Source organism: Xiphophorus maculatus, chromosome 19, assembly GCF_002775205.1.
Source record: "Xiphophorus maculatus strain JP 163 A chromosome 19, X_maculatus-5.0-male, whole genome shotgun sequence".
NCBI lineage: Eukaryota > Metazoa > Chordata > Actinopteri > Cyprinodontiformes > Poeciliidae > Xiphophorus > Xiphophorus maculatus.
Window position 1 is genome coordinate 9,921,136 of NC_036461.1, and position 14,559 is coordinate 9,935,694.

The 14,559-nt window shown below is 36.8% G+C and overlaps 1 protein-coding gene across 10 annotated transcripts in view; it reads right to left on the reverse strand.

Annotated features, from left to right (window-relative positions):
- LOC102225501 (ryanodine receptor 3-like) overlaps positions 1-14,559 on the reverse strand; it is a 115,204-nt gene that overhangs the window by 13,912 nt on the left and 86,733 nt on the right. For 5 of the 10 annotated variants that reach the window (XM_023352504.1, XM_023352503.1, XM_023352502.1 and 2 more), the window contains 24 exons: positions 14,418-14,467; positions 13,699-13,759; positions 12,630-12,868; positions 11,945-12,026; positions 11,726-11,856; positions 11,254-11,577; positions 10,900-11,140; positions 10,705-10,792; positions 9,709-9,801; positions 9,078-9,092; positions 8,313-8,483; positions 7,691-7,750; positions 7,467-7,601; positions 6,817-6,929; positions 4,760-4,856; positions 3,535-3,644; positions 3,224-3,275; positions 3,098-3,148; positions 2,912-3,011; positions 2,752-2,831; positions 2,603-2,679; positions 2,016-2,089; positions 1,007-1,024; positions 366-446 (listed from right to left, as the gene is read on the reverse strand). In XM_023352504.1, coding sequence (XP_023208272.1) covers positions 366-446; positions 1,007-1,024; positions 2,016-2,089; positions 2,603-2,679; positions 2,752-2,831; positions 2,912-3,011; positions 3,098-3,148; positions 3,224-3,275; positions 3,535-3,644; positions 4,760-4,856; positions 6,817-6,929; positions 7,467-7,601; positions 7,691-7,750; positions 8,313-8,483; positions 9,078-9,092; positions 9,709-9,801; positions 10,705-10,792; positions 10,900-11,140; positions 11,254-11,577; positions 11,726-11,856; positions 11,945-12,026; positions 12,630-12,868; positions 13,699-13,759; positions 14,418-14,467 — 2,543 coding nt within the window. The remainder of the gene's footprint in view (positions 1-365; positions 447-1,006; positions 1,025-2,015; positions 2,090-2,602; positions 2,680-2,751; positions 2,832-2,911; positions 3,012-3,097; positions 3,149-3,223; positions 3,276-3,534; positions 3,645-4,759; positions 4,857-6,816; positions 6,930-7,466; positions 7,602-7,690; positions 7,751-8,312; positions 8,484-9,077; positions 9,093-9,708; positions 9,802-10,704; positions 10,793-10,899; positions 11,141-11,253; positions 11,578-11,725; positions 11,857-11,944; positions 12,027-12,629; positions 12,869-13,698; positions 13,760-14,417; positions 14,468-14,559) is intronic. The other 5 variants (XM_023352505.1, XM_023352500.1, XM_023352507.1 and 2 more) reach the window with 3 other exon arrangements.

The window sequence follows — 14,559 nt, forward strand, 5'->3', positions numbered from 1 at the left end:
ATTTTCTCTACAGCTTTATTCGGTCTGCTGTGTTCACTGGACTGCTTAATGTTGTTTATTCACTCTAGCAAACCTCAGAGAAATGTTTAGGGCTATGAGAGTAAGGACAGCTAAATAAGAATGGAGGCCAAACATTTAACATTTTTATTTCTAAAAAACTTTCAAACCATTTATAAATTTCCTACCACTTTATGTCTTCACTACTTTGTGTTAGTTTAGCATATAAAATACATTTGAAAAAAGTTCAAGGCGTAAGAATATCTTTTCTAGCAGAAGGACTTTATTTACCGCAAATCTGTCCTCTCAAATATTACTGGGCTCCATTCAACATTATCTGAAATTCTGACATTTAAAAGCCAACCTACCATTGTTATGACCCTCACAGAGAAGTTGCAGAAACCTAAAGAGATCCTTAGTGAACTCATCATTTTGCAGAACCTTGGAACCTGAGAACAAGCATAAAATATTTTTTAGTTTAAATATTGATCAGTGCTTTTATATCTATGCAGGCATATAAGCTTTCTTAATGTTTGCCTCCTTATAAAGCTGCTGCCTTGTTGACAAACAACCTTAAATCTTGTGCACTATTCTGTTGAGAGCACACATACAAGGTCAAGTGCATCAATCCAAAAATTAAAACAATACAGGAAGAGAACTGAGCTTTGTTGTTCACACAAACAAAGCTTTGGTAGATTTAACTCATAATTCAGTGGTTAGTATTATAAAAATCTTTTTTAAATAAATAAAGGTCCCAAAGGAAAAAGCAAGCACTGAATTTCTAAACTAAAACATTTCAAACAGTCTTAGGGGTCTGACCGGAGAGTAAAAGAGCATGCATTAGTTTACTCAGTCCAGGGTTCAAATATTGACATTGCATCGCATTCATAAAAAAGAAGGAAGAGGAAACAGGAACCAGGAGGAAATAAGGAAAGGAAGAAAAAGGGAGCTAGAGCAGTCAAGATGTCAGCACAGCATACAATGAGTAGAATCTAAACCATGTATTTACCCCGCTCACTCACGTTGACTGGGATCGATGACATTAAAACATGATCAGAAGGAAACAAACAAACAAAACAAAGGCAGACATAAGCAAAGGAGAAGACATTTAAATTTAATCAGAATAGGTAGGAACAGGGGAAACAATGATAGGACTATAGATATATTTAATTTACATACACTGATTGGCAACACTGACATACAGTAACAATTATTGCAGTCTTACAGAAAGCACAGGTTGCTCACCGGGCAGGAGTTTAGACAAAAACAGTAACCATCACTTATGCCTGATCTTATGAGGTGAAAATGAGCTGGGTTATGTATGATTAAAAAAAGTTATTATACTGTATGCAACCCATCAGTTTAATAGAAACATTCTATGTAAATGTGTTTGTGACATTTTTTAGGACTCAGACAGGACTTTGACATACAGTAACACAGGTTTGTCTGCAGGATGACATGACAACATGAAACAAGAAACACACAAGACATGGAGATGGATTTGAGCAATAACAAACCAAAGAGCAAATGTTTTTGCAAGCTAATCCTATCTCTTTTTTGTTTTATTTTGCAGTCATCTTAGAAACCATTATGGTCAGAAGTTACGAGGTGATAACGCCACCAGCTGGGCTAAAGCAGATTGAGCCTGAAATCTGTTCACATACAGCATCAGCAAATGGTTAAATTCCCCATCTGCTGCTATAATAAAACCCATAGATTTTATCATCTGGATTTACTTTCCATTTTAATGAAGATACTGATCTATTAGGAGCCAGATTGCGTATAAAAAGAGCAAATGAACTACTGGATTTTTATTTGAGGGTCTAGAGTCTCATCACTGACAAATATCAATTTACAGTAAATCTTTCTTCAAATGTTTAAACTGACTTTAATAAACTTTTTACAACACTTTCAGGCAACTAAATATCCCCCAGAGCAGGAAAGATCAGTCAGATGCAATGTTTAAGAAGAGCTAGGATTGCAAAGAAAACTTTACCACATTTATCATCCCTACTCACTTGATCCCTCTTCAGTAACCATCCCCAGGCCTTCAGCTTTGTTTTGCCTTTCAAAGGCATTCAAATCCAGGACACTGTGAGAAAGAAATGATGCAGAATGAACATTAAAACACAGAACCTCATTTGTCTGTGTTTTTCAACTTATACAGCAAATTCTACAAAGTTGGGGAAAGAAAGGGAAAGAAATCTGCTGTTGAAACGTGCAAAGTCAAAAGGTCTGAGGACCATTTATCGAGTCCCAAAAGCAAAATATTCTATAGTGAAATATTTGAGTTGCCATTTTGAATACCTCAAGAAATTGAACAATTATTCCAAATATTTAAGATTAGCACCATCCTTTAGAAAAAGACATGAACACTAATATATGTTTATCCCATAATAGAAAATGTTTCTTTTTCAATTCATTGAATGACATAAATCAAATTCCATGCTTTTCCAACCTGTGTAGGAAATCTTATATTTATTATTGACTGCTGTTGCTATGAGAAGCCAATTTTCTACCCCAGTTCTATGTCAAACATGCTGTAACATAATTAGAATTCAGTCAAAAAAAACAAAAAACAATATTTTACATTGCACATCATTACCTGCATGACATCATCAATCCAGACAGGCTTTTGAAAAACCCAACGTCTCTTTTCTCCTTGAGATAATCCAGCATTTTCTGTATAATAAAAGCCACATTATTCAGATAAACTGAAGTTGGCAAATGGTCAACGCGAGAAACTATGCATACCTGCTGGACCAGGATGTTTCCACCATTGAGAATGGAGATGCCCAGTTTGAGGGTGAAAGTCACAGTGGCACCAAGTCGACCTGAAGTGATGCAAAATGGACGATAAATTGACCAAATATGGCTGCTGCAGGACAGCACACAGGTGTGTGAGTTTTACTACCTTTGCTGGCACTAATCATTTGAAGAACCATCTCTGCTGCACCTCGATCGTGCAGCCGGGCTTGCTGATACAGCATCTTCTGTTTCTCCATTTCCTTTTCCTATTAGAAATCAATGTGTTTGTAAAAAGTATTCACAAAAATAATTTAAAAAAAAAACCCCAAAGAAACCATAAAAGTAACAGTACCTCAAATGTTTTCTCTTTTTCTTCTTCTTCCTCTTCGCCTTCAGCACAACTCTGAAATGAAAAGCAAAGATTAAAAATGCACCATTTCCAAAGTCGCATACAGGAACAGTGTAGGAAATGCTGTACCTTTGCCATCATATCTGCATATGCAATATACAAGGGATCTTCTTCCAACGAACTAATAAAACAAAGAAATGCGTTTCTAGTTAGACTTTGCACATCTGACATTTACATCCTAACTAAAAATAATCATTTTCAGCCACTTGTTCCAACAACAACAACATTAATGAGGTCTCCCTACTTTATACAAAAATGGGCAATTCACACTTAACACCCACATTATCAGTTGTGAAGAGGTCCAAAGCAATTATGCATCACAGATGGAGCAGCTTGTGCCATTGCCAGGTGGCCAGGTGTGTGTGTGACTGTGAATTTACCTGCATTCAGTCAGAGCATTGTGGCTGAAATGAAGGATGAGCTGGTGTAAAGGGTCTGGTTGCTTTCGGACCTCCTCCTCTTCCTCTTCTTCCACTTTAGGCTGTGTTTTCTGTGCGAAAGGAACAAATCAGAATTGTAACCCAGAATGATATCTCATATTCTTAACAGCCAACAAATTGTGGGTGCACTTATTTTATTCCACGTCTCAAGAGAATATCTGATAACATGCGCTATACAGACCACATGCTTAATCATGACAGGCATTTTTTATACACACAATCTGGCATACAAATGCATTCAGAGATGGCTTTGTCGAATGTGGATGGAGTTAAGTATGACTTTCTTATTACAGATATTTATGTTATCTAATAACACAAATATCCAATGAGTTCACACACTGAAACCAGGCATGGGCTTATTACTGTAATCAAGGTTTTTAAAAGTCTTAAAAGAGCTAAAGGTTTCTGTGATAAGATTTCCACAATTTAAAGTCATTTTAATGTTGTCAGACATAAGTGCTAAAATGACCTTGAGCTAAAACACAGTAAATCAAGCTATGAGTTGATAGCTTGACTAATTAATCAGCTAATATCAGCTTGCTGTAGTTGTGAAGTGTGATCTTATAAAGGGCAGAAAAAGAGACAGCAGCATTAAGTATCTGAAACTTAATGTTTCAGATGCTTCAGTTCTGAAACTTTTTTTTTTTTCATTTTTGACCTTAATTTTTCTCTTTTCTTTGGTTATTTATCTTGGGTTCTAAAACCAAGGAATTTTTAAAATTATTTAGTTTTAAAAGTAGAGATGCTTTCACCTTGCTGCAGAGAAGATGTGTGTGATTGTGATTTTATACATGCATGTGTGTGAAGCTACAAAAACTTAAACTATAATGCCTGTTTTTGAGCTTCTACACTGACAGTTGAAGTCTGGGAGTAAAAAAATTGAGAAAGGCAAACTTAGTAAATTAAACAGGTAAGTTGAAGCATTGTGACAGGATGCTTCCTTACCTGTGTTTGACACACACATCAAGTCGCCCTGACATCAGTAGAGATGTCATGCTTACCTGAAACACATCTCTTCACTACCTGGGTCACCAGGAGTGACTCGGTTACACAAACTGACAATGGCATGACACTGACAAGACAAAGACTGTTGCATGTAAACTATGCACAGCTCATAGGTACGTACATGAGGAGAACTGGGAAGGTGAGAGGCATGACTACTTACTGCGAGGTCCTGCACCAGCTTCTCCTCAAAAGAGTACTCCTCTGTTTCTATCCATATACTTTGATATGCCAGAAGGAAGAGGTTAATAGAGCGATGCCTAGCAAGGGGTAAGAGGACATTAAGCCTGGGTTAGACAGGAAGGAAGAGGCCAAAGGAGGATAGGTTCCCTTAAGAAGGGGTTGATGCTGGTTAGTTTAGGATACTGGCACATCCAGCTGGTCTCTTTACATGTACAGTCTGTCAATGAGCATTGCTTTCACCATTAAGATCTCAGCTGTTGGTTGAAATACACCTACCCAAGGATTTAGGGAAGTATATCCAACTAGTCAACCAGAGCAACATTTTTTACAGAGCACATGTATAGGTGACTCTCAAAAATTAGAATGCCATGTAAATTACTTTTCTGCTATTAAACTGTGAATTTCCTCAAAGGGACAGATAATTAAACACATATTCCGTTATATTCTTTTAAAAAAACAAATTATTTCAATAATTTAATCATTGTGCATGTTTTCTCCTTCCACTCAACTTTCCATTAATACAAGAAACAGCTTTAGCCACTTTAATTACCTTACATGACTTACTCTACTTGTGAAGGTATCAATGACGAGCAGTCAGAAATTTTTCTTATGAATTTCTTGGACATAAGAATTACTTAAGTTAAATTTTCCATATTCATACCATGCATATTTACACAAAACATCTCAAAGCATTTTCTAAGAAAAACAGGTTCAAATTAGTTCTAATTTTACAGCAATAAGGAATAAATCAAACTCACAATACAATTCAATCAGATTTAATGACACACATAGTCTATTCTGATCTTAAATGCAACAAAAGAGTCAAACAAAGTTCACAATGCCAAATGTTACATTTTTGATTCAATCACTGGAGAAAAAAATACCTTAATTATGATATTCTAATTTGTTGAGATGCACCTTATTAAATTGTTTCCTCTGAGATTGATTTTTTTGTGACTTTTTTCAAGAGAAGAAGGAAGTTAGATTGAAAAATTTTTTCTAAGTTTTAAGAATGGATTCAGGCTGAGCATGTTACTGCAAATGTGTGGACCAGTGGATTAACCAGAGATAACCTGAGGCCGAAACTGTGCCCAGAAGGAAACAAGCGTAGCCACAAGCCAGAGAGCAGTACTAGGTTAGCACTTCTTTACCGTCAGCACTGAGAGCAGACTGTCATAGTCTGTGTTCTCATGCATTATCCCCAGCCAAATGTGTCGGAAGGATTTCATGAAGTAATTATTATTTTTGTGCCTATGGGGATGAGGCAGAGGTACAACAGAGTCTGAGATAGGGGACAGAATAAGGACTGAAAAGAGAGACAAAAGAAAAAAGATGACATCTGACAAAGCATAAAGAGAAGCTTCATTTTCACGCTTCTCATATAAATCTCTACAGGAAAATAAGAAGCCTCCGCTTTGTGCATAACATCCAGTAATTATTACCTACTCTGAGTCATATGTTACTGTCAACAATTCTGAATAAATGAGTCATGCTGTCAGACAGGCGGGCAGGATCTGAGCACATATTGAAGAAGGCCACCCTGAGGTATTGGGCTTGTTAATTGTTTTCCTCGTAGCTGTGAGCACTCTGCCTGACGTCCTCTGATTGAGTTAGAGAGCAGCAGGCCATAAAATTACAACTGCTCATTCCTTCCTTCTTTTATATGGCAATAGCAGCTGCAGGCTATGTATGTATATTCCAAACAGAGAGAGGCAATTCATTAATGCCGGGTCAGGAACCAGGAAGGAGAAAAAAAGAGCTGAAGAAACAGCAAAAGTAGACATTACAGTGGGAAAAGAAATTCTAAAGCATTTACTGAACGATTTCTAATTTGTTCAAGGTGCCAAGAAGCTTCCTGCAGAGGTTCGCCATTAGCTCATAAAGGTAAAAAGGTAAAGGTAATTTTATTTACCGTATATAGCACATGTTCAGCAACAAGGCAATACAAAGTGCTCACCATTAAAGAGGATTGGATGGAGACCGTTTAAAAATGAAGGGAATTGTGAATGTTTTCAGTTTAACTGTGCAATGCAGTACCTTGGTAGATTATAAAGGGGGGCCATTCGAAAGCAGGCAACAACTGCACGCTTTCGCTGTTTGGAGAGCAACTTCTGCCATACGCACTTCTTGGATCTCAGTGGCTGCTCCACCTAAGGAGGGTAGATAATTATTAAAAGTAATATCACAGCTTTTTGTGCTGGCAGTGCCAAAAAACAACAAATTTAAATGAATTCTACAAATACTGGTAAAAAGAGTGGACAAAGGTCTTGCCAGAATCATAATGGGATATTCTGGATGACAAGTGAAAGTGTGGTTTCTTGGCAAACTTGTTTACTTTATAACCATAGAGGACTACAAGAAAAGCTTGTGAATCTGACGTGTTATATCATAATTCCAACTAAGAAAACAACAGTTACAACCATCATTATAAACTAAATATTAATATGACATTCATATATATGCTTTTGTGTGTAACTTTTTGACTATAACAACATGGTTTATTTTATTGCAAAGCAATAATAAAGTCCAATCATCTATCTGTTGCAGTACTTTCTATGCTTTTCATTATATTTAAAACCTGATTACCATAACAACTTCTTCCAACTGAAATCATTCCAATTGTATTTTTAATATAAAATAGTTACTGCCATCACATCCACCAATGAGTAATGTGTCTTTATTTTGACCTGTTCCAGATTAAAGATGGCAGCAGAGATCCTTTGGATACGATCAACCACTCGTTCAGGGTCAGGGGGGCTTTCAATTCTCATCACGATGTCCTTATACAGGTTCAACTGCCACCGCACAGCAGGGTCTTCAGACTAAGAGAATATTTAGATAAAGTTGAAAGCAAAGTATATTGTCAAAATGTTGATTAATGAGGAAATGTGCTTAAATTTTACTTTTGTACCTTTTCTCGAAGGTGCAAATTTTGATGTATATGGTCTTTAACCTCTTCATCTGTATCTTTCTGTAAGGAGGAGATAAAGAGAGAGAGAGGGAGACTTGCTACAAATAACATGCAAGATAGAAAATGTCAGGCCATAATAAAAGGTTCAGCAAAGCCATTTAAAAAAATAAGGTCACAAAATATCAAGCTTGAAGCAGCAGAGCAGGCAGAAGAAATTCTGATGTGAGTACCATGAGTACCATAGGAAATTATAAAAATTTGTAGATAAGATGTTCCCTATATTGTTTCCTATGGGTGCATAGCCCTGCATAACCTTACATCGGCTAAAACACAACCAATAGGAAACTTATAGATACAGTATATCAAAAGGACTGCATAAGTGATAGGTACTGCAGCTGAATACAAATATGTGCTTCAAATTCTTGACTTTCTTTAAATTAACTAAATAATGTGTTGGTGTATCACAGGAGATGAAAATAAAAAGAAAATATGAAAAACTTCAAGGAGTATCCAAAATTATTTAAGACGTTAAAGTATTTTCTATTACAGCATCAATTTGCATTTCTTTAGGCAGTGTTATTCTCATGTAAGTGTTTCAATCTTTTTTCAAATGGGTTCTCACCATGAGGTAGCGGGTCTTGGCAAGAGAAATCAGCTCCTGATCCCCAGGGGTGCACATGTTGAGGCCGATTGGCAGCATCTTCTTCAGAGCGGCCACAATTAATGAGGTCTGAATGGAGTAAAATTCGCCGCGCCTCTTCTTATGTTTCCTCTCCTGGTCTTGTCCTCCAGACTGAAAAGTTCATCATGACATACTCAAAAAAACATGTAGTGGCTAGTAAAAACTAGAAGCTTTAATTTATTGGTCAAAATTCAGCAGCTGGTAGCATTGGAGAAGATTTATTTAACAAAGCACTTACTGTGTGCAAAACTCCACAACTGGTTCAGTAAAAACACATATTTCCTCACAAATATTAATATACCTTGAAAATATTGTATAAACACTGACAAACACACATATAGAAATGCTAACGACAGACTAACAACAAAATACACATATAGCTTTTAACTATTGACTACAGACAGAGGGATATCACGATCAATCAACTGCAAACACACACAAAATCACATAATATGCTGCAGAGGGGCAAAGCTTTTTATACCAGGTGAACTGTGGTTGACCCATACAGCAGTGAGGAATGAACAAATTGACCATGTCACACACTGTGATAAATGGAAGCCACAAATAACCAGGTAGCATAATATATAACTAAACTATAGACTATATAGCACATCAGGCACAAGCTATTGGCTTTTCTGCTTGGTGACAAGTGCATACAAGCCAATGAGCTGGCAGGTTAACAGCACATGCACTGCATCACTCTACCTTTTCCTTAAAGGACTGTTTTGAGTTAGAGGGATAGATAGAGACAGATAGAAAGAAGCAGTTAGGGGGAAAAAGGGATGAGAGGGTGGTTAATAATGGAGGCACAAAGTCCTCCACATATGGACATGCAGTGCAATGAAAAACATTTTATTTTCTTTCAAAGTGCTCAACCAAGCAGATGTATTGGAACTGAGGAATGAAAATTAGTGTTTTTTTTATAATAACCATGCACACAATATACACACACATAGAAGATTTATAGATTATATAATTTCAGAAGGCTCCATAGTCTATTCCTTACAAATGTGATTTAGATTTCTAAATCCTCTCAGATGTGTGTGTATTGTTGTAGGAGTGAACACCCCGATTCTGTGATATTCTTATAGCATTTTCATGTTAACATATGAGCACATGTATTGACAAAATAATGTTTTTTACATGGCAGAAAAGATGTTAACATGTGTCCTATTAATGTCCATGTTTATAGTGTGTTTGTTCTTTTTACATCTCATGGAAATAGTAAATTATTTAGATTTTTTTGCTAAAGCTCATCAATCTGCTGCATGTAAAGTCTAGAACGTGTAAATCTGAGTTCATCCCTGTGAAGAAATATGCCAGTAAATCAACATACCTTTGACATCTTTGTTTTATTGTCTCCGGTCAAGAAAGAAAGATTGTTGATTTCATTTTGAACCACAAAGTTTTGCTCTTCTCTTTTAAAGTTCTGGGGGCAAAAAAGAAATAATACACGTCACTCTATAAATTGTCATGTTTTGTCAAGTTACAACCAAAATTTTAAGAAATTACAATCCCAACATATTTTATTGAGATAATATGTGATGGACTGACACAAGTGATGAATAACTTTGCAGTGGGAGTCAGTACTGTAGAAGCACATTTTGCTGCAAGTACAGCTTAATCAAACAGGATGATGACTAATGTTTGAAGAGCATCTGTGAACATCATGTTTCAAATTTTGATTAGATTTAGGTCTGGACTATATAGACCATTCTAACATAAGGACCTCCATTGATCAAAAACCTTCCAAAGCAGCTCTGGTTTTGTGTTTATGGCTTTTGTAAGTGAGGAGGGAAAACCTGTGCTTTTTTGTTGAAGCAAATGCAAACTAAATCAGGTTTTCATTCCCAGACGGTGTTGTATTTAGCTCTATCTATCTTCTATTTACTCTAATCAGCTTCCTTTTCTCCATCCCCATTAGGTCTGCCATACTGCACGGAATTATGGTTTTACAACAGACAACAGGAACCATTTCCAAACCATTACTAGTTCAGAGGATCAAAAATCTCACTTCAAAATTCATAAAATCAGCAAAGACCCTTTTAGGGCACATTTTAGGATTCTGGAGAGCTTGCTAATTTCTGTCACAAACTGGGCAAACAACTCAAACATCTTAAAATGCTGCATTGGATTTTATTCAAGGAAATAAGAATAAAACTGACTGAATACAGATGTACATACTTGTCAGATTCTTATCAATAAAACAACTGTAAACGCTCTACTCATTTATACACTACTTATGTTTGTGTATCACATCGAATTCCAATGAATGGTTTTAGTGATATGGATACTTTGGTGTAAGTTAATAAGGAACCAAGGAATCATTTACATGAGACTTGCACCAGAGGATGAAAATCTCTGCAACCATTCTGAAGAGCTCATTGGAGTCTGAATCTGGTTCCTTCAGCCACCTAGACCTGTAATAAAAGACAAGAAAAAAGTTGTAAACTTTGTTTGTTTTTTGTTTTTTTCAAATTGTGCAATAACATTTCAACTATAAAATAATAACTATCACTTGTTTAACCTGTTGTTGTCCACATAGCGGATGAGCATGGGGTAAAATGCATAGAGATCCCTGCAGAGCACAGCAAACTCATCCAAAATGAGCAGCTCGGCCTCCTGGGTGTCTCCTTTACTGTCGGCCTTCAGAAGCTCCTCTTCAGCCACCACTTTTACTGTCTTCTTCTTTAGTTTCTCCAGGGTGGGCAAGAAGTGGCTCTTGAGCAGGTCTGCGCGAGCCTTACTAATGATGGGTTGCACATAAACTAAACATTGAATATAAAAAGATCCAAATTTTAAGCCATGTGATTTATAATTCAGCAATGCAACAATTTATAGACTGATTATGTCTGTTAGGTATATAAAATTCCATCAGTACCTGCAATTCTCTTCATCCAGGAGGCCTCGTCGATGCCTAAATTGTTGTTGAGGATCTTGAGGATGTTGCCAAGGATGAGGCTGAGGTGCTCCGAGGTGACAGTAGTGCAGTAAGTGCTTCCACCACTGGCAGCCTGGTTTTCAGGGCCCTTTTCCCACCAGTAGGACAAGTAGTTGCACAGCATGGGCAGCACCACCTCAATCACATGGGGCATTTCAGTGTAGCGTGCTCCAGACTCAGCCATGTCATTGATGTCTTTCATCAGTCCGTCAAGCCGCGGCATCCCAGGACACATTTCCTCAACTGATTCTCGTATTCCTAGCACTAAAACATTGCGAGAGTTTTATTCACACATGGTTACAGAAGCTTTAGTAATACCAGGTTGTGCTGTTTTTACATGTGTCTGTTGGTAATGGGGGAAATTGTTCTAGAATAATGAAGGCTTGACTTTTATCATCAATTTGTAACTCACCTGCTCGATCTCTGGCACTCTTGGTATTAAAAACAGAGCAAGGGTTGTGCGTGTTGAGCTTTGGCTCCAGAAAGGCTACAGGCATGGCGCCAGCAAGAGTGGCCAGACACTGACCGAGAGCTGGCAGCTGCCTAAGAGATACAAAATTATTAAACGGCAGTGTGTTTTCTTTTTCTTCTAAGTTATTCTCTTCACTTAAAAAATCTACACTGAGGATACCTTTCCACATAGATGTTTTTCCCAGTTCCAAGAGCAAAGAGGCTGGTCAGGATTCGATAACAGGACACCTGCACATCATCCACTGAGAAAAAAAAAATTACATTAAAGCTGCATGTAAATTTAAAAAGACCTGGGTACTTCTACTACAGTGTTTTTGCAGTAGATGGATATGGAGGAACATGGCCGGACGATCAATTGACTGATCGATTGTTTCTATCTGTCTGCTAGTTATTTATGTATTTTTTTGCGGCTTCTTCTAATAGCTCTATGTGTACTGTACTGTATTTTGTCTTGTGAATTGCGTACTGAGGTATTTTATTTTTTGTACTTAATTATTGTGCTAATTTCTGCATATCTACACTGCCATGAATTGTGGTAATGTTGGCTAATGTGCAGTGTCTTAATCAAAAAAATTAAATGAAGTTAAATTCAGTGATTTTCTGGCCAAATCTCTCAATTGATGGATGGAGATGGTTGTCAAAGTTTAGAAATTATCTTTATTACTTGGAACTAATATGAGCACGGTATTCTGCAGTATACTGGAACAAGTCTTGCATGTAAGATCTGTTCAATCAGGTGTTCAAGTGTTAAAAGATTTCACATCTGATAAAATACTTTTTCAGCTTCAAAAGAAAGTAAAAAAGAACCCACCACCTTTGATCATTCCCTCTTTGTCAGGACTTACAAAGCAGATCTACTCCAAAGTGGTGTTGAGTGATGTGCTCAAACAGAGCAGTTAGGATGGGAAGTAAAGCCACAGTTGTGTAGTTGATATTCTGTGACACGCCTTTCATCTGGGAGCGAGAGTGAGTGAACTTCCCCAGCTTCAGGTTCTCAAAGGTCTTCTCTAAGTCCTCCGCAGCGTTCTCAAAGAACGTCCTCAGCCCCACCCTGACCTGCTCCGAGCCCGACTTCATCACTGTCCTGTTAGATTTAACAAGAGCATTAAAAAATAACTCGAATCAATTGGTATGGAACCACTGGTGTGTACAGCACAGATACTACTTAATATGCATAAATGCAATTGCTACAACCTAACCGTCTGGAACAGTTTCACACATGATATAAAATTCCCGAGCATTAGCCCGTCTGTCCAAAAACTGTGCCATTAATTATTTATCCAGTGAACTGCGAGAAAATTTAAATTCAAGGTGAGTCAGCAGTTTCTGAAGCTAGGGAAGAAACTTCACGAAACAGCACAACACATTAATATGATTAGTGTGTTCATTTTCAGCATTTCACAGTTCATAACGTAAGTAAATAAATTACCCATTGTTAGGCCTTGATGTGTCAGGGAACAAAGAAGGCAGAGATGAGAAATGCTTATGTGGGCATCATCTGTAGCTCTTCAGCATATACAAAACACCATAAAGCAATGTTGATTTAGCCTCATTATGTATGAGCTGCATTTACAAACAGTACCTTGTCCCTAAAGTGCATTATCAGCCTCAGGCAACAAGTGCTGCATAAAATGTATTCTACCTTATTTTAATGTCAATGGAAGTTCTTTGTTAATACCAGTATCTTCCAAAAGAATAAAGACTGTCTAAAGGAAAATACTGAAAAGAAAACCTATGCGCTGCAAAGGATCCAGGTCACATTAGATCCACTTAAAGAAAAGGTGTCAATGACTTTCAAAACGGTTCATGGTTACCTAAAATAATAGCCTTGAACTTTTCTTTTTTTTTTTAGGAGGGAAATTCTAAGCTGCCAAGTTTCTTGTGTGCTTTGGGGTCTGCATAATTTGTACGCACCTGGTGTCGAGAGTGTGTGCCAGGATGTGCAGACAGCTGACCATGGTGGTGGAATCACTCCCTACAAAACAACACAAGGCCATTAGCATGGATACACAGCAGCTTTTTGACATGACTCATGAAAGAAAAAATTAAATGCACTTAGATATGAATAAGGAAAAATCAACAAAATAATTAACCTTTGCAAGAGATTTGGTTAATTCTGGGTCAATTTTATGTGCTAAAATTTCTTAAGCTAAAAATATTCAGCCTCACTGGAATGCACATTCTAACTCACAATTTGCATGCCAATGTCATTTTTCTTTCCTTTCTTTTGTTTTGCATTTGGTGATCTTAATTGGTTTTCTACTGTTGCTCTGTTTAATAAATGCAATTTAAACCTTGTATTTTGTTTGCCTTTTTTATGTAACGAATAACCCAAGTAATAGGGAAAGAATCCCTCATTAATTTTGCCAATAAATGCTATATTATTTTGTTTTTTTTATTCTGAAGACTAGTTGCTGCAAAAATAAACTAATGAATGATAATAAATTAATTCTGGATGTAGTCGGACAGCAATAAAGGTCCAAATGTGATTAAAGTGCTCAGGATGCTAAAAATCAAAGAGATGCTGTCATCGCAATAATTATCAATGATTTTGCTATTGCATGACTTTTTCCAATAATGCAGGCCTTAAACACATTTGCAAAAACATCACTGACTAATAAGTGTCAGCTTACCAAAAAGAGAAATCCTATGTCTGACAAGAGCTGCCAGTTTACAAAATAGGCTGTAGCATGAAGAGCAGAAATAGGGAGAAAAATATTCAGAAAATCACAGTGACTTACATTAATGAAGTGATTCAGATTTCAGGTAAAAAAC